General features: G+C 36.2%; 1 protein-coding gene across 1 annotated transcript in view; it reads left to right on the forward strand.

The window, feature by feature from the left end:
• The first annotated feature begins 1,304 nt into the window (after window positions 1-1,304).
• The window catches only part of plecb (plectin b), a 168,239-nt gene continuing 143,612 nt past the window's right edge, over window positions 1,305-25,931 (forward strand). Inside the window, 2 exon segments of the mRNA XM_051864246.1 lie at window positions 1,305-1,334; window positions 11,109-11,304. Coding sequence (XP_051720206.1) covers window positions 1,320-1,334; window positions 11,109-11,304 — 211 coding nt within the window. The 5' untranslated portion in view covers window positions 1,305-1,319.

The following is a 25,931-nucleotide window of genomic DNA, read 5'->3' on the forward strand; positions in this document are numbered from 1 at the left end:
TGAGTGTTGAATGCATATAAAATACACTTTTTTTGCATTGACAAATTGTGGTGTGGTGCAGTTCGTCATATAGTATGACTCTATATCATTTGGTGTGACACTCAGAATTCTGACAATAAAAAGACCTTTTTAGTTAAAAAGTCAATGGAGCAAAAGAGAAATAGTATCAGCGAGAGTTACAAGCATTTTGTTAGATTTATAACAGGGTTTGTCAGAATTAATCTAAAATATCTGGAAAGGCTGAAGAGAGATGTCTTACTTTGCATGATGATTTAATAAAATAATACAAAATCTAATGGATCTGCACCAAAAAAATGTTAAGATAGTAATGATGAAGATTTATGGTGAATTTAGTTACGTAGGGAGAGTATATCTCATTTTCATTTTATATAGAATAACTTTTATGCCACACCATATGACAATTTTAGGCACAAATGCAACAAATTAGTGAATAAATCCAATTTCCAATACAAAATCTAAAAGACCACATATATTTTTGGAAATTCAAGAGTCAGTACAACACAACACAACAACATATTTTTGTACTGTCATGAACATTTAAATGTCATCCACATTCATTGTGGGGTGGAAGTAATGGTAGTGGAAATGACAGAATTCTTGCTATAAGGCTAACTTTATAGCTTGCATTTTGTGCTAACATGTAAGTACACTAACAACATAAATGTTATTTGGGGCAAAATATTTGGCTGAGGTGAAAATAATGCCACAACCATGGGACATAATTTGCGTAAAATGCATGTGAATCATTTTTATATAGTAAATATTGAAATAGTTGTATTTTATTGTTTATTTAGCACAGGGTTGTCAAACGCAGCTCCTGGAGGGCCACTGTCCTGCAGAGTTCAGCTCCAACCCCAATTAAACACACCTAAACACGCTAATCGCGGGCAGTGTCTGAAATCGCCCCCTATACCCTTAAATAGGGCACTATTTGAGGGGACAGCCATTTGTAGTGGTGTCCGAAACCATAGTGGACTTTACAGAGTGCACTCATTCAATCCCACAATGCACTACAATAACGAGTGTACAACTGATGTACGCTTAACGACTAGAGAATGTGGCTACAGCGAATTGCAACCAACGGCTCAGTCCACCGCTGACCCCTCCCTTTCGAAGCACATAGAGAAGCTACGGTGGCCGACACAGGACAAAGATGTCATCGTCTGAGACAGCAGAGAGTAGCCAGTCAAGCAAACGCACTCTGTAGAGCAGTTTGTCCATTTAGGGCTACTGTAGAAACATGGCAGAGCAAAATGGTGACTTCGATGTAAGGGGACCCGCGGTGTATGTAGATAGAAATGTCTCATTCTAAGGTAATAAAAACATAACGCTTCATTATGTAAGGTCTTTATACGCCACTGAAAACATAGTTATGTATATTATATTGCATTTCTCTCAATAGATCCTCCTAAATATTACACACTGGACCTTTAATGAAGGTTTATACATTCTAGTTTCCATGACAGAGCTCAAGATAAATCTTTTCATTACTACTGGAGCTGCTAATTTGCTGAGTTTCAAATGATTATTAAACAGCAAGCACAAACTATGCAAAAGCGGCAGCCCTTCTGCTGCACTCAGTGTCCGAATTCACTCACTCGTTTTCATTCACTCATTCAAGTGGACTATATTAGTGGAGTAATGTAGGAAATAGTGAATGAGGATATAGGGGGCGATTTCTAACAAAGCTACGGTCTTAAGCTAGGCATATTAGAAACTTCAAGGCAGGTGTGTTGAGGCAAGCCTGAGCTAAACTCTGCAGGACAGTGGCCCTCCAGGACTGAGTTTGGACACCCCTGATTTAGCATATTTTTATGATGGAATTTCATGGTTTAACATGTAACAGTTTTTTTCAACCATACAGATGTACTTTCTTTACATTGCAATTAGGGATGCACCGATACCATTTTTTAAGGACCGAGTACGAGTACCGATACTTTTTTCTAGTACTCGCCGATACCGATACCTATACATTTATTAATTTCTCTCTCTCTCTCTCTTTCTTTTCTTTTTTTTTTGGTAATGTGGCAGTTTTCCAAGCACAACACAGTGAGACTAATGAATGTAGGACAGCTTCTTTATTATTACTCTAATGAAAAAAGTAATAATTTTTATGTGCTTGTCACAAACTTAAAGAACAAAAATTTCACAGTGTCCAATAACCTTCAAAGGGCATAATTACCAAGATATATAATTGTTGTTATATAAAAAGAAATTTATAAATTACAAACAATACAACAAATACTATAGAAATACAAATTAAATAAACTTGTTTTTCAGATACAGTAGGTTTACCATGTATACATCTAACATATTTTGTTATTTTATTAACAATGACAAATATAGGCTACGGTCCCTTTAAGACCGAATCCATGGATACTGACACATATCCTGTTTTCACCCAAATGTTTACGTCCACTTAAGCCATAACCGACTGTATTTACGTGAGATACTCCACACGATGGACATTTTGACAACTATGTGTGTATTTTACCATTCAGGCGCAAGAAGAACTGATCGAGAGAGAGAGCGCTTCTGGTCTGTGTCATTCAGCGCGATTCCGCCTATCCTGCCTTCATCGATAACGAATTGTGATTGAAAGCATGCAGTTCACAATGTGTGGGTTGTCATCAATAATTTTGAAGTATTTCCACACCCCTGAGGCTGACATTGTTTCTGCTGCTGCCGTCGGTGTCTCTGTGCACGGAAAATTCTGTCAGTTACGTCACGTGAGGTATCGGTCTTTGGTATCGGGGGTATTTTTACGAGTACGAGTACAAGTACATGAGCTTGTTATCGGGCCAGTATCGGTGCATCCCTAATTGCAATGCAATAAAAATGATTTGAAAACTGAAGAAAAGTGTCTGAATACATCAACCACTGAAAATAATATTATGCCTAATGCAATTCTATATGAGCGTAGTTGTAGAAATATATTTTGCTCCTTAAATCCATAAAGTTTGAGCCTGAATCCATCTCCTGTTGACTAAGAGGTGGTTCAGTACTTCTGTCAGTCTCTATCAGGTGTCATGCATCATCACGTCATGCATCACTGTGCTCTGTATGATGGAACTGTCATAACAATGATTATAAGACATCTGATGACTCAATAACATCCATGCAATGGGTGACAAGTAGTAAAAGTGTGCATGCTCTATATCAGATATACATCTGTGCACCCTGGACTGCTATGTAGGCCTAACTATTATTAGTAAGAGCTATCTTTACTCCATAGCTATCGTTTTAATGTTGACTGTGGTCCAGTAAGTGCCAGTGTTGGGGAAAGTTGCTTTTTAAAGTAATGCATTACAATATTGCATTACTCCCTAAAAAGTAACGAATTGCATTACTTAGATACTTTTTAAGGAAAGTAATGTGTTGCGGTACTTTTTCTCACCTGGGCTAAGCTTGTTTGTTTGTTTTTTAATATCAAAAAAGCTTAAGTTCTATTTCTGCCAAATGTAAAGGTCCTTTCTCACCAAAAGTGAAATGAATAAGGCTGAAGGAAATGCAAATTCACACCTGTACAGTAGAGGGCGCAGCTCAAACAAACCTTTTAGCTGTGCTGCCATTCTGGATTAAAGAAGAATAGGATACAGGAAAGTTTAACCAGAGATTATTATCGGGGAGATGCGAGGGTCTGTATCTCTTACCATTGGAGAAAGCGTAACTGTTAACTTAGATCACATGAGGCACCTCAGCCTATCGTGTAATGGCAGTGACGTCAGTGCCCGCCGTTCATAGTTTTATGACAGTCGGTTACAGTTTACGTTAATCAGTTTCCCGTGGATTAGTGCGTTTATCTTGTGAATAACTTTTTATATTTGGTGTTATATCGCTAGTAAATGTAGGACTGCATTGTTTGTTGAATGTGCTTTACTGCGAAAAAAGAGCGCGGATATCTCTATTAGCTGCAAATTTCACTGCAGGGTGCATAAAACTATTTAAGATTACACTAAAAACTTAACTGTAATTTAATACATATTTATTTCATTTAAAATATATGTATTTATTTATAAGTGTTATTATCATTAGGCAAACAGCAGTCATAAATCATTACATTACAGGTCTAACCTGGCAGTGAAAAGAACACTTCATTTTTTATTTTCATTAAACAACATACAATGTAACACAATATAATTATTAAATAATTAATTTTCTCTTTATTCATTAAAATGCATAATATCAGCATTATTTGCATACATGCAGTTGTAATAGTCGTTACAATTCAAGTCTTATCATAACTAGTAAAACCTGAAAGCCAAAAAAAGAAAACATCTGTATTTTTTTTTACTTTCTTTAGACAATATACAACATCACTCAATATTACTATTAAATACTATGGTAATGCCATAAATGAGTCCTACCTGCCGTGACATTCCCTTCTCTGCCTTCTCTTTTTTTCATAGTAAGTAAAATATACATATCGTTCCCAACAAACGTATCGTTTAGCGCAAAACATGTTGAAGATTAGCGGACAGGCAGTCGATTCATTAAATGATAATCTGTTTCCTCACAAAAAAAAAACGGTTTATTCAGTGTAGTGAAGCCTCTTCTAGATTGACATCCATTAAAAAAACGGCCTCTGGTCTCTTTCCCTGCATACTGGAAAAAGGCGAAGCGTTAGCATTAGCTGTTACACTTTTTTGGCTAAAGTTTGCAGGCTTGCCTTCCAGTGTCTTTGGTTTAACACACTAACTTCGGCTATAAATCAAAAAAAGGAAACACAAATGTGGTTAACTAAAGTCATTTTTGCTGATTAGTATGGTTGAATTGGATCATTGAAGGTCAGCAGCAAAGACATTGTTTTATAAAGTGACATTAAATACATTAATACAAGTATATTTGTTTTATTTAAAATTTAATTAATGCAGGTTTGCATAGTATTCTGAGTTTGCATTTCACTGTATTTATTCATTTGAGAAATACTGAATCTGTTTTTGTGCCATTAAGATGAGTAAATGCCTGCTTACACTAGTCTAGAACTGCAATAACCATCATGTTCACACAGCAGCAGCACCTCTGCACTTGCGATTTCTCTCCACATGGGGACAGGAGAGCTGTCAGTCACATGGGAAAACAAAGTAACTTGCGTTACTTATTTGAAAAAGTAACTGTTGTGAATTTAAAAGTAATGCATTACTTGTTACCTGAAAAAAGTAATCTGATTACGTAACTCACAGTACTTGTAATACGTTATCCCCCAACACTGTTAAGCGCTCACTGGAGGTGTGATGTGTGTATAATCCATGTGAAAATTAATCAGTCAGTTGTTGTGTGGAACTGTGGCTTTCAACACAGTTTATGAGTTTTGATTCATGTACACTGGAAAAAAAATGGCTTAGAGAAACTGCGAGAATATTTCATAAATCACACAGAAATGCCAAGTAAACTTAAACGAGTGGGTGAATTCCAACTTCAAAAATATTTTTTTACAGTGTACATTTCTCACTATACCATTATGAATTTTGATTGTTTTATGCTTCTCTGCATAACCACTTTTTGCATCTCAAATGTTGGTTGTTGTGGCAACATACTGTATTAATGCTTGTTCATATTAAAAATAACCTATTATGAGTTCAATGAGCCTTTCAGAGAAGTGAACGTTTATTGCAGGAGTTGAGTTCTGGTTTCAGGGTAATAGGTAGCTAGAGTTCATTTACATCTCATTTCCTCAGCTTTCTCGGTTCTTCATCATCTTCAACAAAAACAGGTCTATATATGACACATCTAAATGCCCACAGGCTCACACGAACATCTTATCTTACTATGTGTTTGTTTAGCATGTGGATTTTTAGTGGAAATACTAAATTGGTGTGTGCACAATATCTAGAGCTGGTGTTAGCCGTTATATCCAGTGTTTTGCTCTGTTGATTTTAACATTGAGGTCAGTGTGAACCCCGTGTCGCTTTGAACTGCTGCTTTACATGAGTCATGACACAGATAAAGTTATATACAATATATATATCACACTCGTTTTACATAGTTCTACTTTATAAAGCAGGTGATATGAAAATGTGTTAGATACTGCTGCTATGCCTGGGTAATGCTGTGGTTAATAATTTACTCTGTTTGCCTAACTTTAACACACAGGTCAGCTGCCTAACCCATCTAATGTGAGTAATGTGAGGAGTTTATTTTCTTTTTCAAAGTCATAAACATTGTGATTTAGCATTGCGTCAGGGTTTATCATCAATTTTTTACAGAAACTAAGACATTCCAAGATATTTAGTGGTTGTTGATGCATTTTTGTGGCTTTCAGTAGCTGAATGTATGTGGTTCCCTGCCTTAAAAAGGCCAAAATATTTATATATTTTAAGAGACTTATTGACCTTAACACAATCAACAGAGGTCATGTCTCTGATATCATTTAATGTTTTAGGTTTTTTCCCTGAATGTTATTATAGGACCAACCACTGTCTGATTTGGCAGACAATTTTTATAAAATGTTTATAATATTTTAAAGTGCCACTATTATGCTTTTTCGGACATTACCTTTCATGTAGTGTGGAATAGATCTGTTTGTGAATGTAAAAAGTCTGCAAAGTTTCAAAGATCAAATTGCAGATAAATGGAGTTATTGTCTCCCAAAAGAAATAATTGATTCTGAACTGCTGAAACGAGTCGTCAGTAATTCCAGTCTTATGCCGCGTTCCAGGCAACCCGTAACCCGTGTTTTTCCAACCTTCTACCTGTGAAAGTGCACTGGAACAGCAGTCAAACCCGTGACTTCCCACCCGTGAGCGCGTATTAGATCGATGTACTCCCAGTTACGGGTTCTGATGTCACATAGCCCGCGAAAAACAACAATGGCAGCCCCTACAGATGCAGTGTTTATGCAAGTGCACGGTAAAATAACGTAAAATACAAGGTATAACAGCTTCTCTTGCCTTATGCGCCGTTTTCCTCCTCCGTTTCCCTCAAATAAGCAAGGATAAGCACTTTTGGCGATAGAAATAATGTTAATGAGCATAAGCCCCGTACGGTCCGCCATGTTGGTTTGTTTATACTCAGGCAGTATTTGGCTTGACTTGCCTGGAACGCTACAAAGTTGTGAGTCGTGATTTTAAGTCGTGACTTATGGGCTCAAAAACCTGCCTGGAACGCAGCATTACGTCCTGCACGAACATACGTAGGTTTGAAACACATTTGCATAGCGCCAATCTATGGTTTTCATTGGCTGCCCATGAACAACGTCTACTTTGCCCCGCCCTCAAACACTGTAGTTGTAACTGAGGCTTGGAAGAGTTTGGTTCGTGAGGAGTTGACATGTCAAGAAGATGCTGTTTTCTGTGCTGTAAAAGTAAACCCACTTTGCATGCACTTCCAAATTATGAGGACTGTGTATGTGTGTTTCAGAGGTGTTTCCAATGATGTTCCAAAATGTTCCAAAATATTCCAACAAATTAGCATTTTAGCACTTCTGGTTCTGTTGTCCTGAAGTCAATGGGTTTTTTGAATTGGTTTTAGGTTAAATGCCTGTAGTAAAGTCTGTGGTTAACACGAGCTCAAGATATTTTCATGTTTTATTTTACGACATGAAATACATCAGTAACACCCCTGGTGATTTTTTCTAAAGTGTCATCATTCCTAAACATCATCAGGCCCAACAGGAATACTCATCTGCTCACTAGTCTGCTTTCATAATCCTCATTGTGTTTATAATCGCACTCTTGGAAACAATTATAAATTAAAATTTCAAGGAAAATGCTTATTGAATAATGACTGAAAGAGTTGTCAGAAGCTTAGTGATGTTCACGTTTATAGCCTATGTTTAGCTTTTTACTTCTAGCGATTGTATTTAAGGCTTCAAAATTCATGAAAGTTGTGTTCATTTGTTAAGATTATCATGAAGAACAAAACTTGTATCATAAACTTTTGTGGGTCACAGAGCTTATTTTCTGCAATAATACAAAAGCCAATGAAAAAACACTATTGGGATTTTGTCAAGGGAACCATGCTAACGTATGGGTTGGCCTGCAAAAATACGTTGTCACTGCAGCGCTCTATTGAGAATGAATGGGGAAAAGTCATGTGAGAGGAGGCAATGCCTCCATCGCGCTATGATTGGCTGTTCACATGGTAAATCCCACCTCTCATTTTCGTGTACGTTCAGTGAAAATCACCTGAAATACAACCTGAATTTCAAATTTCAAAAGACTTTCAAATCACATGAGCCAATATTTTATTCACAATAGAACATAAATAACATAACAAATGTTTAAAGGGAGAAATTTTACACTTTTATCCACTAAATGAGCTCATTTTTAAATTTGATGCCTGCTACAGGTCTTAAAATAGTTGGGACGGGGGACACAAATGAGCAAAGCAAGAATAGCAAGAAATTTTGAAAAGATTCAGCTGGGAGAACATCTAGAAACAAATTAAGTTAATTGATATCAGGTCTGTAACATGATAAGGTATAAAAGTGATGTCTTAGGGGACAAGGCCGAAGACTTTTATTGGATGTCCATGGTCTTCAGGCCCTCAGACGACACTGCATCACTCATCGCCATGATTGTGTCAATGACATTACTAAATGGGCCCAGGAATACATCCAGAAACCACTGTCAGTAAACACAATCCGCCATACCATCTGCAGATGCCAACTAAAGCTCTATCATGCAAAAAGGAAGCCATATGTGAACATGGTCCAGAAGCGCCGTTGTGTCCTGTGGGCCAAGGCTCATTTAAAATGGACTGTTTCAAAGCGGAAAAGTGTTCTATGGTCAGATGAGTCCAAATTTGACATTCATGTTGGAAATCACGGACACCGTGTCCTCCGGGCTAAAGAGGAGGGAGACCTTCCAGCGTGTTATCAGCGTTCAGTTCAAAAGCCAGCATCTCTGATGGTATAGGGGTGCATAAGTGTATACGGTATGGGCAGCTTGCATGTTTTGGAAGGCACTATGAATGCTGAAAGGTATATAAAGGTTTCCAGATGACGTCTATTTCAGGGAAGGCCTTGTGTATTTCAGCAAGACAATGCAAACCACATACTGCAGCTATTACAACAGCATGGCTTCGTCGTAGAAGAGTCCGGGTGATGAATTGGCCTGCCTGCAGTCCAGATCTTTCACCTCCAGAGAACATTTGGTGCATCATTAAACGAAAAATATGTCAAAGACGACCACAAACTCTTCAGCAGCTGGAAACCTATATCAGGCAAGAATGGGACCAAATTCCAACACCAAAACTCCAGAAACTCATAACCTTGATGCCCAGACGTCTACAAACTGTTTTTAAAAGAAGAGGAGATGCTACACCATGGTAAACATGCCCCCGTCCCAACTATTTTGAGACCTGTAGCAAGCATCAAATTTGAAATGAGCTCATTTTGTACATAAAATTGTAAGATTTCTCAGTTTAAACATTTGTTATGTTATCTATGTTCTATTGTAAATAAAATATTGGCTTGTGTGATTTGAAAGTCTTTTAGTTTTCATCTTATTCAAATTTAAAAAACGTCCCAACATTTCTGGAATTCGGGTTGTACTGTAGCTTAAAAACACTATCTAGGAGTGTTTTTTTTTAGTGAGCAATCAGTTTGGAGAAATTAAAGTTACATCTCCGTGTCTGTGACCGTCATGGCGCCTGCAGTGTTTACCGAGCTTTGATGAGTGATGATCCGAAAATAAGCTGCTGACTACTAAAAAGAACAGCTGAACATCAGTTAACAAATAAAATATACATTTAATTTAAAATTTGTTACTTCATTTATATAGTTGTTATTTTATAATAAAGGCCCAATATACTCATGGCGAAGTTCTTTTTCGTTTTTTCGCTTCAGGGAACATCCTGATGGCGCCCACACTGCTGAGAGAGACGTTTAGTTATGCAAATAATATGTGCTGCACACTTTCCTTACAATTACTAAATAAACACAACATAAATGACAGCTCTTTATGCAATAGATTGTTTAAAAGCAAGCAGCTTTACAGTATTAAACATGAAAAAAGTATTAGTGTCTCTTTCAATTAGAATTACAACATCAATTTTTACTATAATGCAGCTGTTTTACTTGCATCTGACCTTGACGGACTGAACAAAAGGAATGAACTGGAGAAGATTTCCACGTGAAAGAAGGTGAAGCCTCAGAGCCACACCTACCTATTACATAATCACCATGGACCAATGGAAGTTCGAAGGTGTTTTCCAGCCAGAGCGAACTTTACGGAAATTTTCAGAAATTTCGAACTCTCGGAACGAACTCCAAACGAACTTCATTATGGCCTAATTTTGGTTGAAATGATGTCACACCAGTTTCACTTGTAGTATATCGGGGCCTTAAATGACAAAAAGCACTAACTTGATGAGAAATATACTTTGTTTTAATAGAACATTAATTACATTGTTAATGTAAAAATACAAAATAGAAATGTATTGCTTAGTGGGTTTTTTTTTTTTTTTTGATAGTGTAAGGAATATTTACTTATTCAACCTGAAAAATGTATCAACATTAACTCTTTCCCTGCCATTGACGAGTTTTTCCGGCAATCCATGTTTTCAGTGTTATATGCTAGGGGGCGCAATTACGGATTTTCTGAAATATCATCTCCAGATCAAAAAACAAGCGAAGAAGAAGATCTGCGTAAACCAGAAGGAGCGGATAGAAGTTGTTTATGTATAAGTAAGCTAACATGATCATCAAATGCGAAATATAAACTCACAATTCTGACTTTTTCTCTCACAATTCTGACTTTTTTCTCGCAATTGCGAGTTTATATCTCGCAATTCTGACTGCTTTTCTTAGAATTGTGAGATATAAACTCACAATTCTGAGAAAAAAAGACTTTATAACACGCAATTCTTACTTTATTTCTCGCAATTGCAAAGCAGAGGTTTGTTATTTCTTTTGATATATTGACTGTTTACATATATTCATGCAACAAAATATTCTGAGGGCCATGCTGGCGTTGGCTGGCAACTTAAAAGTAAAACTCTGGCAGGGAAAGAGTTAACTGTAACTAGAACATGAATTTACATAAATTAAACAAACAAAAAAACAGTGAGAAATCTTCCTCCTCATTTCAGAACAGCACTGCACACCGCTGACTGCATTGTTTCATTTGCTGTAAATCTTGCAGGTGATGGCTGCTGGCCGCAGGGACAAGCTGCGAGATCTTCCCCCGGCGGAGCAGAGCTCCAGTGAGAGGAGCAGCTCTCCGAATCCTGGAGACACGCTGCCCTGGAACCTCCCCAAACACCAGCGCGTCAAACGCTCCAAATCCGCCTCAGGAGACGTGCTGGACCCGGCCGAGAGGGCCGTCATTCGCATCGCAGGTCTGTTCTCATATCTGCTGACCTCTGCGGTTCTCAGCTGATCTAATCATGACTCATCCATTATAAGCAGGAAATGACACGTTCATTCTTCAGTCGAGGTGATGGCTGGAACGCGTGGTAGAGGAAATGTAGTATTGACTTTACTAAAGAGCAAATGTACACAGGCAGATAATGCTAATGGTCTTTTCAGTGTCTCTTTGTAATAGAGGCTCAAAGCACTCGAGTATTAATCATTTAGGCAAATTTCACCCGCATCCATGTGGGACGTCTTTAGATTGTTGGAGGAGTGTAATTAGAATAGATCTACTGCATTAGATGGTATTACCACATAGATAAGAGTAACTGAACCCTCAGCCAAATGTGAGACATGCGTGAATATAAACACACAACATTTTTTGGAAGATCCAAAATTCTTCAGTGGAAATGTGATACAGAAGTTGCTCTGATCTTATATATTTTAAATTATTCTATTTATATGATACCATGAAGTTTAAAACACTTTAAAATTTTGGGATTTTTGTACATTTGAATTATGGTTATTTTTTATTTTGTATTATATATTATATATTACATTACTATATTTTATATTTTTAAAAATGTATTAGATTTAGGGTTACTGATTTGGTATATTTCTATATATGTTTTATTTTATAATATATTATTATAATTTACATTTTAAAATACTTTAAAATTGTATCAGATTTAGGGTTACTGATTTTATTGTATTTATTTATATATATATATATATATATATATATATATATATATATTACATGATTGTATTTTGAGTTAAATACTTTAATATTTTATTAGATTTAGAGTTACTTGTTTATAATATTTTTATATTTTATATTACATTATTATATTTTACATTTTAAAATACTTAAAATGTTATTAGATTTAGGGTTTTTATTTGTTTTATTATTATATTTTAAATATTTAAATAGTTTACAATTTACTGATTTGTTATATTTTTATATTTTTTTATTTTTATTTTACATTATTACATTTTGAGAATTAAACTACTTTAACAATTGATTAGAATTAGGGTTACTTGTTAATTTTTATTTTATATATATATATATATATATATATATTGTTATTATATATAACATGTTAAAAAATTAATATATTTAGAGTTACTAATGTATTATATTTTTATGTTTTATTTTTTATATTACATTATTATAATTACATGTTTAAATACACTCAAATTTAATAAGATTTTAGTTAGTTTTTTGATCAAACTCATAACAGTGACTATTAAAGGTCATTGTGTGCTCTTTTCTTTCTTTTCACACAAGACTGTAACAAACCACCTAGAAACCACCCAGAACACCCTGGCAACCACATAGCAATATACTAAAAGCCACTTCTGTCAAGCACCCACAGCAGCATTGTGGCAGGAAGCATTTTCATCAGGATATGTCAAAATCTTTTTTTATGTCCTGAATAGTTAATTTCGATGGCTCTCTGCATCTACACACTCTTGCGTCAGAGCTGCCAACTGTCTGCAGGCAGAGCAGAAGTCAAGCACCGCTCACAAAAGCTTTAGAAACATTGCTTTAGTGATGGACAGAAAACGTGTCTGATGTGACAAGAGTGTCCTCAGGAAAACTATAGCAAGAATCTGTGAATCTGTGGCCTATAAGAGACAATTCAGCATCTAGCAGGTCTCTCTCGCCTCTGTCAGGGCCTGAGTCAGCAAACACACACACACACACACACACACACACACACACACACACACACACACACACACACCCCCCCCTACTGACAAGCTCTTGAATAGCAGCGCCTTTTGCCTTAATATGTAATATGATTTGAGAGCTTTTTGAGAGCTGTTATGGGTCAGATGATGGTGACACCATGACCACTGATGTGAGAACACATAGGAAATGTACAAATTTCAAAAGTTTTAGGTCAGTATGATTTTTTTTTTTTTTTTAAATAATACTTTTATTCAGCAAGGATGCATTAATTTGTTCAAAAGTGACAGTAGAGACATTTATAATGTTGCAAAACATCCCTGTTCCAAATAAATGTTCTTCTTTTGAACTTTCTATTCCTCAAAGAATCCTGAAAAAAAGTATCATGGTTTTCACAAGAATATGAAGCAGCACATCTGTTTTCAAAGTTGATAATAATAAAAAATATTTATTTAGCAGCAAATCAGCATATTCGAATGATTTCTGAAGGATCATGTGACACTGAAGACTGATGCTGAAAATTCAAGTCAAAAGTTATAATTTTATGAGTCAAAAGTCCATTAGAGCATCTTTCCACGCTCTGAAAGGGTTGCACACTCAACTGTGCGTGAGATGGAGTGGATCACAGAAAATGAAATAGGCCGAAACCTGGGTCTTAAAGGGATAGCTCACCAAAAATTATCCCATGATTTACTCACCCTCAAGCCATGCTAGGTATATACGACTATCTTCTTTCAGACGAACACAACTGGAGTTATACATTTAAAAATATCCAGGGTCTTCCAAGCTTTATAATGGGAGTGAATGCATCCATCCATCATAAAAATAATCCAATAATCCAGTTATTTTAATGAATAAGGTTTTAAAATATGGATATTTTTCATACAAAAACCCATCACTTCACTTCAGAAGGCCTTTATTAACCCCTTGCAGTCTTATGGATTATATTTATGATGGATGGATTCACTACCATTATAAAGCTTGGAGGACTAAGGATATTTTTAAATATATCTCTGATTGTGTTCGTCTGAAAGAAGATAGTCATATACACCTAGGATGGCTTGAGGGTGAGTAAAGCTTGGTAAATCACGAGCATTTGTGGTTAAAAAGTATATAAATTTTTTTTTTTTTTTTTAGTTTCTCTAGATAAGACCCTTATTCCTTGTCTGGGATCGTGTAGAGCTTTTTGAAGCTGCACTGAAACTGACATTTGGATCTTTAACCCGTTGAACTGTTGAAGTCCACTATATGGAGAAAAATCCTGGAATGTTTTCCTCAAAAACCTTAATTTCTTTTCGACTGAAGAAAGAAAGACCTAAACATCTTGGATGACATGGGGGTGAGTAAATTATCAGGAAATTTTAATTCTGAAGTGAACTAATCCTTTAACATTCCCACAACCAAGGCATTTTGAACGTTTAGAGAACATTTAGAAAGAATGTTTTCATAATTTAATGGGAATGTTATTTTGTTAGGATAAACCGCCTTGTTTTGTAAATACAAATTGTAGCAATTTCAGATCAATCATCCTATTTCACAACACAGACTGGATTTGAACCTGTGTCTCTGTGAACACAAACACCGATATGAGCAGCACACACTGCGCTACAGCTACAATCAGGTGTGGATTCATATTTCATGCAATATAAGCAGCCTTAAATTGTTCACGTTTAAATTGCAGCGTCGTCCTGTGACATGATGGATTATACTGTTTACCAGCGCCTCACAAACGCTGAGTCAGAGTGGGTGTTTTTGTTGACGTCCGCAGTGTTTCATGAATCCTGCATAAGTGAACATTTTTACACCTGCCCTCTGAATGAAAGAGATACATTCACATAAAGTCCATAAGCTCAGACGACAGATGATTAAAATCTAAGACATCCAATCCATCGTTTTTGATGCCGGGTTATAACTAAGATTATTATTCTGCTCTGCTCAAATAGTCCTGTGGAGAATTCATTTATGAAAGTACAAATACCCCATGTTATCCCATGTAAAAATGAAGTAGAAAAAGTAGAAAAATGGTTTTATCTTGAAACTGCAGTTCCATTTAGATCCACCAGATGTCAGTAGATTCTAACAGTCGTCTGAACATTTGCAGTAAATGGAAAATGTGATTATTTCACTAGACACAAATAAGATTGCTACAGTTGATTTATATAGTTGATAGGTGATATAGTTGATTTGTCACAGTGGAAAGTTGCAATAGGAATCATGCTAAATTATTTTAATAAGGTGTTTCTTTAAATATGGGCACTTAAGTAAATCACAAAAATGGTTTATATTTTTACATTATTTCACTCGTTGTTTAAATTGTCATTGAATTAAAATGTAATAATATTTTTATGATAGATTTAAACTTATTTTAAGATTTTAAAACAATAAACAATAAAATCTAAAACAATATCATTCAAAAGTCTTTTGAAGTCATTTGAAAAATAGCGAAACAGTTTTAATGTGACCTTCAAAAAGTAGGGAAAATTTAAATGCATATGATAAATTTGATGTACAGGAAAATTAACTTTTTGATGAACTGAGATGGAGTCTCCTTTATGGTTAAAAAATAAGAACTGTCTCTATCTTTTATCCTTAAACTTAAAATCTTTAAGGAAACAATTTACCAATTTGTTTCCCTCGATTTGCTAAATCGTGTGCACGATTTACTATTTCGTTCCCTCGATTTGCTAAATTGTGCACAAGATTTACTATTTCGTTCCCTCGATTTGCTAAATTGTGCACGAGATTTACTATTTCGTTCCCTCGATTTGCTAAATCGTGTGCACGATTTACTATTTCGTTCCCTTGATTTGCTAAATCGTGTGCACGATTTACTATTTCGTTCCCTCGATTTGCTAAATTGTGCACGAGATTTACTATTTCGTTCCCTCGATTTGCTAAATTGTGCACGAGATTTACTATTTCGTTCCCTCGATTTGCTAAATTGTGCACGAGATTTACTATTTCGTTCCCTCGATTTGCTAAATTGTGCACGAGATTTACTATTTCGTTCCCTTGATTTGCTAAATCGTGTGCACGATTTACTATTTCGTTCCCTCGATTTGCTAAATTGTGCACGAGATTTACTATTTTGTTCCCTCAATTTGCTAAATCGTGCACGAGATTTACTATTTCGTTCCCTTGATTTGCTAAATCGTGTGCACGATTTACTATTTCGTTCCCTTGATTTGCTAAATCGTGTGCACGATTTACTATTTCGTTCCCTTGATTTGCTAAATCGTGTGCACGATTTACTATTTCGTTCCCTCGATTTGCTAAATTGTGCACGAGATTTACTATTTCGTTCCCTCGATTTGCTAAATCGTGTGCACGATTTACTATTTCGTTCCCTTGATTTGCTAAATCGTGTGCACGATTTACTATTTCGTTCCCTTGATTTGCTAAATCGTGTGCACGATTTACTATTTCGTTCCCTTGATTTGCTAAATCGTGTGCACGATTTACTATTTCGTTCCCTCGATTTGCTAAATTGTGCACGAGATTTACTATTTCGTTCCCTTGATTTGCTAAATTGTGCACGAGATTTACTATTTCGTTCCCTTGATTTGCTAAATTGTGCACGAGATTTACTATTTCGTTCCCTCGATTTGCTAAATTGTGCACGAGATTTACTATTTCGTTCCCTCGATTTGCTAAATTGTGCACGAGATTTACTATTTCGTTCCCTTGATTTGCTAAATTGTGCACGAGATTTACTATTTCGTTCCCTCGATTTGCTAAATCGTGTGCACGATTTACTATTTCGTTCCCTTGATTTGCTAAATCGTGTGCATAAGATTTACTATTTTGTTCCCTCGATTTAGTATTTCGTTTATTTCCGATATTTGGTTTTGATGAGGTGTGTGCCAAATTAAGTGTTGTTAACAGGGATTTTAAGGTATGGCTGCTAGGTGATTTTGTCTTGGAACTTTCAGAAAACTTTAACTTGATTTTTCTCAAAATTCACTTTGCTGACTCTGTCGACTTCAAACAGGTGTAGCTCAGTCATTGGTTTTCTGATTCATACATCATTTTGAAGGTTTTTTAATAGAGATTGTGAAAATAACAATAACTCACTTTTGAAAGTTTGCCCATTGCGACTCATTTTGCCAGCACGGGTCACATATGATAATTTTAATGAACATCAAAATGAATGTGTTGATGAACTGAGATGGAGTAAAAGAGCTGTCTTTTATCCTTTATCCTCTGGTAAATTTGATTTAGTCCTTCTTCTGTGTTTACTTGAAATTCTCCATCTTTCTCCATATGTCATGTTTATATCTATGTATTGCAGGGCATGTTGAAAACACCATGTGCATGTGAATGTGTTCAGGTTTAATTGTTAGATGATGCATTAATCTTCATACCGCAGATGGCAGAATATGTTTAGAGTTGCTTTAACGTTTGTTGGGTTACTACCTGAGGTCATAAGTGAGGGGGTCAAAGGTCATGGCAGCTGTGTGCTATTATAGGTAGGCGTGAACGGCGCTAACGTGCTCATGTAGGGTCAAACCGCTCCTTGAGCAAGTCGGACATATTTAATTTGACACTCACGTTGGGTTTCTTTGTGATCACATGGGGATGTTAACTGCTCAGATGTTTCCAGCGTGTCTTCACACACTCCACCGAGAGACCACACACACTTGTGTAACTCAAGCCCACAGTAACGTCCTCACACTACAGCTCACACCTGTTTTTGGCTTCCAGACTGAAGTCCTGAAGGAGTGACTCAGGCTGTTGGGGACGTGCATAATGTGCCCCTCAAACACACTTATGTATATATATATATTCACAGCCTTACAGCCCACAGTATGTGTTTGTACTATATATCTTCATTTTGCTTTGGATGTATATATAGGATGGCCTTGGCTTCCACACATAATTGCTTGCTAAAAATGGAGCAACTTACGAGGTGTAGCTTTACACTTCACAGTTTACTGTAATCTTAATCTTTAATTGAGGGGTAACCTGAATCAGCCCTCAAATGTGTGTGTGTGGGTGTGTTTGTTTGTTTGTGTCTGTGATTTTTATCCAAATTGCACCAAAACTGCACTCCTCTCCCTCAGAGCATAAATGTGTGTTCTGTTTCACTGAATCATAAATAAAAGCATAACTTGTGATATGTTGTTTTCAGGATGTGGGTGTGCCCGACAGGCTTCATAACTAGTAGAATTTGCTTGATTTCCAGCACTAACTATTCTAACCCAGGCTTTATCAGCATTGAAATTCTTGCTGGTCTTTTCAACAGGGACAGACATTACTCACTGCTGAAGCCCTCTCTGCAGTGACATGGGCTGTTTTATCAGAAAGACACTTCATTAAAGTGAGTAAGAGTCTGGAGCTCCTCGGGTAGTCATTATGTGAGGAATCGTCAGGTTTCTAGGAAAACCTGAGACACTTAAGGAAAAAAAATCACATTGACTGGATTTAGATTTGCTTTTATTTTTATTTTTAAGAGGACCTATTATGCTTATTTACATGTTCATCTTTCGTTAGTGTGTAATGTTACTGTTTGAGCATGAAAAAGCTCTGCAAAGTTACAAACCACAAAGTCCCTCCAAAGGGCATATGAAAATAAAGGGGTGGGGCCTGGTGGAGTTGAGTTAAAACTCTCGGTTATGAAAAGGGCCGTGACATTTACGAAACACACTCTAAGCCGTTGACCAATCCCAACACACTGGTCCAGCCAACCAGTCAGAGCACACTTTGCTTTTTAGAAGGAAGGGCTTCATAGCACCAAAAGCCTAGTTTCCCAAAAGCCTCGTTAGCCAACTAAGTTCCGTTGAACTCTGTTGGTAACAGCGGAACTTGTGACTGTAGTTGCTTTTGGGAAGCGTTACTGACAGACTGGGAAGAGAGGAGCTGCAACAATGTCAGATATGTGAAAAATAATGTGTTTTTTGAACATTCAAGCATGAAAACCTGTTCCAGTAGAGCCAAAAACAAAATCAAGACTTTGTAAAAGGGCACCATATGGCCTCTTTAAAGGATTAGTTCACTTCATGAAAGTTCAAATTTCCTGATAATTTACTCACCTCCATGTCATCCAAGATGTTTATGTCTTTTTCCTCAGTCGAAAAGAAATTAAGGTTTTTTAAGGAAAACATTCCAGGATTTTTCTCCATATAGTGGATTTCACTGGGGTTCAATGGGTTTGAAGGTCCAAATGTCAGTTTCAGTGCAGCTTCAAAGAGCTCTACATGATCCCAGATGAGGAATAAGGGTCTTACCTAGAGAAACAATCTGTCATTAAAAATAAAATGTATATATTTTTTAACCACAAATGCTCGTCTTGCACTGCTCTGTGGTCCGCCACGCATTACATAATCATGTTGGAAAGGTCACACGTGACATAGGCGGAAGTACCGATCTAGTGTTTACAAAGCGAAAGTGCAAAGACTAAGTCAAGTGGCCTTCACAAAATGTCAGACAATTTTGAGTTTTTCGTCCTACCACGGTACTTCCACCTACGTCATGTGTGACCTTTCCAACGTGATTACGTAATGCGTGGCTCATCACAGAGCAGTGCAAGACGAGCATTTGTGGTTAAAATTTTTTTCCCTCAAAAACCTTAATTTCTTTTCAACTGAAGAAAGAAAGACATAAACATCTTGGATGACATGGGGGTGAGTAAATTTAATTCTGAACTGAACTAATCCTTTAATGAGTTTTTGGATATGACTTGCAAAGCACAGGAAGAAAAACAGGATGTTTGGCTTCATCAGTTGTCTGACACAAATCTCTGAAACCTGTTCACATACACCATGACGTCACACAGCTTTTCAACAAAACTTCTTTCTTTAGAGCATCTTTCTTTGAAAGTTTCAGTCAGGTTAGTGAGGGAGGAGTTGTGCAAGAGTAAACAAAGACTGAATGAAACATGGGCTGTGTTTGGAATGGAATTTTAGCATACTGCACAGTGTACACTGCCTACTACTGTTTAAAAGTAGTGAAATACAGTATGATGAACGTTTTCGGTAGTATGGCACATGACCTTACTATGTTGCATATTTAATACAGCAAGTAAAGTAGCATCCTGTTATCATCTCACAGATAAATACTTTTTGGCTTTTTTGTGCTATTTTGTGTACAAATGTGTCATTTTTTTTTGGCAGTCTGATCTACAGAGATGTTAATATTGTGATTATTACTGCATCCGGTTTCTTTGTGAGACTGGAAATGAAAGATGAAGTCAAACACATTGCATGGCTGGGCTACAGTATATAAATGCAGTGCATTCTGGGATACTGTCCTACTGCTCACTGCATACTGCTCAGTATACTGTGGCTTAAAAATAGTATCTGAAACAAAAAAATTGTGGTTGGTGTCATTGGATCTTTCGTCACAGAAGGTTTGCATTGCATTGCATGAAACAGTATTCCACACACTATGACTGCATCCGAAATCACATACTACCACTATGTAGTAGGCCAAAAAAACATATCTGAAAAGAGAAGAATGTCCAAATTCACAGTATATATGGATGATCCACTACTTCCGCTGAGATTCTGAAGTGTGCGTATGATACTTTACACGTTAAAAATGACCTAAACCCAGCAATTGGGTTGTTTTAACCTAGCAGTTGGGTTAAATGTTTGTCCAACCTGCTGGGTAGTTTTATTTAACTCAACTATTGTCAATATGTTGAAAATTAACATTTATTCATATGTTTAATAAATGAACATTTATTAATAAGTTTAATGAATAATAAACATTTATTATAAACAATTATTTGAAACATTTATGAACAATAAACATTTATTAAATTGCTTATTAATAAATGTTCACCTTTTTATTATTATTGTTTCCCCTAGTAATTATGTGTCTGATTTTTAATTTCCAACCTATTTTGAGTTCATTTTAAGCCAGACATATAGTCATTTTTAAACAATAGTTGGGTTAAATAAAACATTTAACCCAACCGCTGGGTTAAAACAACCCAATTGCTGGGTTTGTCCATTTTCAACCCAGCTTGGGTTGTTTTTAGAGTGTACTATCCCATGAGGCCACAGGAGAGGATTTGTGAATGCCAGTGAAGCACGCAACTGGCTCTATAGGTCACATGACAATGACAACATGACGCATGTTGAACGTCCTGATTACATTTACTATACACTACACACATTTATACAGAATGGGACTATATATTCGTACTATATAGAAAATTTTATTTTTCATACTTATTTAAGGGTCTCAAAGTAATTGCTTATTCAAAAGAAAGTATGTGATTTCGGATGTGGCCTATCTTCTTTTGTATACTGCGCTTCTTCCAAATGTAGTAGTAATGCAGCGCATTTCACTTGATCTTTGTTGATGAATCAGACATTGTGATTTTTTTTCATTAATTGATCAAAAAAAATGAATATTTTTTACACTTTTTAATATATTTTTATTTTATTTATGCAGTAACCAGGGAGCTAGTATTTCTCTTCAAACATCGCTTCTGAATGTATACTGCATTTACAGCTTTCAAAAATAGTAGGTAGTCTGTCAGACACGTTCAGGTGTTTTGAGTGGATAATTAGATTGATGTCTTGTGTGTCTTTAAGAGGCGGGGCTTCTCAGGGCCTGCTGGTATTTCCCAGTCAGGAAGGAGGGGGTGTGGCTGGCACTGGCTTTTGGAATGAAGTTTAGAGCAGAGAGAGAGAGAGAGAGAGAGAGAGAGAAAACCACGGCACTGCTGCACACACTCATCCACACAAACAGAGGTGCACATCCTCTACCGGCGTAGAGAGAACAAGACAGAGGAGAGGACCTGTGATTGACCCAACAATGGCCATGTATGAACCCCTCAGCCTGCCGCCCAGTGCAGATGAACAGGACTTTATTCAAGCTTATGAGAATGTCCAAAAGAAATATAAAGGTATGTGTGTGTGTGTTTGCTGGAGCCACGTGCAGTCAGGCTTCAGCTGCTGGTGCCGAGTGCTTATTGATCGGCACACATGCTGTCTGTCAGTCTGTCTCTTGAGTTTGGCAAAGTTCAGAGTGGGTTTGCAGGAGGCATGTGACACTGCAGCAAGTGTTTCTCTGACAGACAGAGAGGTGTTTTCTAACTTAAGGGCTCTTCATTTTTACACTGTGTGTAATTTAAATGCTCATGTTTAATTCATCAAGCTCTGAGCCACAGGAACAGCCCACGCATGTTCTGGTACTTGATGCTGTCGGGATGTTGTCTTTCGGTGTGGGTCACATGAGTTCACATGGACCAGGCTGTGTGACTTTCCTTATGTGATTTTCTCACACAATCTAGTTTTTATTTGTATTTTTATTTTATTAACTGATGGTGGATAGAACGAAAAAAAAAAAACCCTTGCTTTTTAAAATCTCATGTCAGGTTGTGATATCTACTTTTTTGGAAGGATTGACTCTCAGTTTCATTATCTCTGTTTTTAATCATTTTTCTATCACCTCTACGGTTTCTTTGCTCTGACTTTGAGATGATTACACTACTGTTCAAAAGTTTGTGTTTGGTACTTTTTATGTTTTAGAAAGATGTCTCTTCTGCTTACCAAGTCTTATTTGATCTAAAATACATTAAAACAGTAACTGTTTTCTGTTTAAATATATATAAAATATAATTTATTCCTGTGATCAAAGCTGAATTTTCAGCATCATTACTCCAGTCTTCAGTGTCACATGATCAAATCATTCTGATATGCTGATTTGCTGCTCAAGAAACTGATTATCAATGTTGAAAAGAACCACATTTCTTCAGACAAATTGTGTTTTTTTTTTTTGTTTTTTCCCGACTTTAAGCCTTGCTAGCCCATTCTGTCCTTCTGCCCTCCACCTGCTTGTGTTTCTTCCTCTTTTCTCTGTTCATCTGAATGTGGCGAAGACATAATGTTGATGCTTCCTCTATAAATATCGCCCCACTTTTGTTCGTGTGTTGAGAGTGAGACAGAGGTCTGTGCTGAATCACTGTCTCGTTGTCCGTGTGCTGGGCCGTGTGTGTGTGTGTGTGTGTGTGTGTTTGGGACATGTAAATTGGGAGTTTACCGAAGCAGCATTCTTTTCTTGCTTTCCTTTCTCTTTTCCTCTGCCAGCGGATCTATCGGATCTCCTTATTAAGGCACATCAGACGGGATGTTATTCACATGCCATCACTCTCTCTCTTATACTCTATTCTTAATCATAGAAGTGTTGCAAATATCCTGTTCTTCCTCTGTAGTTTTATATTGTTTTCTAGTAATATACACTACCGGTCAAAAGTTTGGAAACATTACTATTTTTAATGTTTTTGAACAAAGTCTCTTATGCTCATTAAGGCTGCATTTATTTCATAATAAATACAGAAAAAACAATAATATTGTGAAATATTATTACAGTTTAAAATTATGTTTTTCTATTTTAATATACTTTAAAATATAATTTATTTCTGTGATCAAAGCTGAATTTTCAGCATCATTACTCCAGTCTTCAGTGTCACATGATCCTTCAGAAATCATTCTAATATGCTGATTTGATATTCAGTTATCAATGTTGAAAACAGTTGTGTTGCTTAATATTTTTTCGGAACCTGTGATACTTTTTTCAGGATTCATTGATGAATAAAATGTTAAAAAGAACAGCATTTATTCAAAATATAAATCTTTTCTATAAATCTTTACTATCACTTTTCATCAATTTAACACATCCGTGCTGAATAAAAGTATTAATTTCTTTCAAAAAAAGAAAGAAAAAGAATTACTGACCCCAAACTTTTGAACGGTAGTGTATATTGTTACAAAAGATTTCTATTTTAAATAAATGCTGATATTTTTTTAACTTTTTATTCATCATAGAATCCTGAAAAAGTATCACAGGTTATAAAATAATATTAAGCAGCACAACTGTTTCCAACGTTGATAATAAATCAGCATATTAGAATGATTTCTGAAGGATCATGTGACACTGAAGACTGGAGTAATGATGCTGACAATTCAGCTTTGAACACAGGAATAAATTATATTTTAAAGTATATTAAAATAGAAAAACATAATTTTAAATTGTAATAATATTTCACAATATTATTGTTTTTTCTGTATTTATTATGAAATAAATGCAGCCTTAATGAGCATAAGAGACTTACAATAACAAGTTTATTTTATTATATATATATTTTTTAATTATTTTTTACACCAAATAGATTTCACTAGATTTTTCACTGAATTTTATTTTTCTACTCTTTCGTCACATATCTTTTGTTGTTGATAAACTCAATTTTGTTTTTCTTTTTGTTTTTTTTTAATGAAAACAATACATATATCATTTTGCTTCTCAAGTAAATGGATCTGAGCTTTTTTACATGTAATCTTTTTTGTTTTTGTGGCTCTAGAAAATACAATGTGAGACAGTCAATGTTCATAAATGTAGGGGTTTTTTTTTTCAAACAGCTGTTGCTTTAAGAAAATGACTTACAATGAGTGATAGTGGCCTTGTTGCTTGCAGTTGTTTTTTTGTTTTGTTCCTCCTCTGATTGGTCTACAGATTTCCAGCCAATGGCAGTATTGTAGTAAGAGCATGAGCTAATAACACTGAGCAAACAGTCACAGCACTCAAACAGAGTCCACAATCGCATCCCTACTCTTCTTTTTTACAGTGATCTCTCTGTATAGACAGTAAAGAGATGTATGAGTTACTGTATTTATTTTTTCCTTTCAAAATGGGCATAAATAATAAAATGGTTATTGTGGGCCATTGGGAATTATTACAAATTGATTGTCATGAAATCTAATTTACATGAGGAGTGGAACCACATTTACAACACCACACAAATTTTGCTCAGATTTTCACCCATATTTGCAGTCTAGATGAGTCTACAGTAGTTGCTGAAAGTCTGCACCAATCTACAGATTTTGGGCAGTTGGAGTTGTGAAATTTCACAGAAAAGTGTATGATGGAAACCGACTCTGACTTTTTAGCTTCAGACTATGATTCCATCCAGTTGGAGCATATCAAAACATGTTTGATATTTTGAGCCGATTTTAAAACACATATCGCAGTGTATGACGTGTCGCTCCTAAAACCGAAGCTGTCCTCTATATGCCAGTGTTGCAAAAAATACAATACAAAAACAATAAAACAAAAGTAAACACATGCACGTACCCAATTAGCCTCAATATTTGACTCCTCAGCACAGATAAAACAACTGACTGTGCCGCTCACCTCTAACTCCTGCTGTCATCTGTAGAGTCCATACTGACTGCGCTCGGCTCTTTTTTCTTTTGTGACTCAGCACATAGAGTCGACTACTGCGGTCATCTCCTGCACATCCAAGTTTGTTTCATCTGTCATGCATCTCCTAGTCTCAGCCTCAGACGTCACTGATGTCCACGGACCGTTGGCTGAACGCCTGATGCCTATGGCACACAAAAATGGAAACACTTCAGGAGTTTCGAAAGTCGTCATCTGATTGGTTGAATTTATTTCTGGGAGATGTGTGTTGCGTTCTTTAATGGTCCATCTGGAAATAAAGCGGTTGTGACACCAAACCCCCTTGTCGAAGAAGAAAGCTGTCATGTTTACAGCTGTGACAATGAGCCCTTATCAGGATCGACTAAACGCTGGATTTTCAAAATTATTTGAAGTTCATGTATAACGATCTGACCCCAATTTTAATCCATGTAAAATCGACCGATAGGCCCTATCGTACACGGCTCCATTGTTGCAGTAAACTTGCACAATGTTCTTGAATTAATAATTGATTAGATGCACACTGGTCTGTTATCATAGGGACATTGACTTTACATTTTCACGCCCCTAAACATGATGCAGAACAAAACAAACCGTGATTGGTTGTGTTACATGTTAGTCAGACGGCCTCTTGGGCAGTCCAATGAAAGCTGCGATAGAGTCCAGACCTTCTGCAGTCAGTCTGGCTATATGAGACTATGCTTCTCCTAGCAACGAGGCACGTGTTTCTGTGTGAGTTTGTTGTGT

The sequence above is a fragment of the Ctenopharyngodon idella genome, chromosome 16 (genome assembly GCF_019924925.1).
Source record: "Ctenopharyngodon idella isolate HZGC_01 chromosome 16, HZGC01, whole genome shotgun sequence".
Classification (NCBI taxonomy): Eukaryota; Metazoa; Chordata; class Actinopteri; order Cypriniformes; family Xenocyprididae; genus Ctenopharyngodon; species Ctenopharyngodon idella.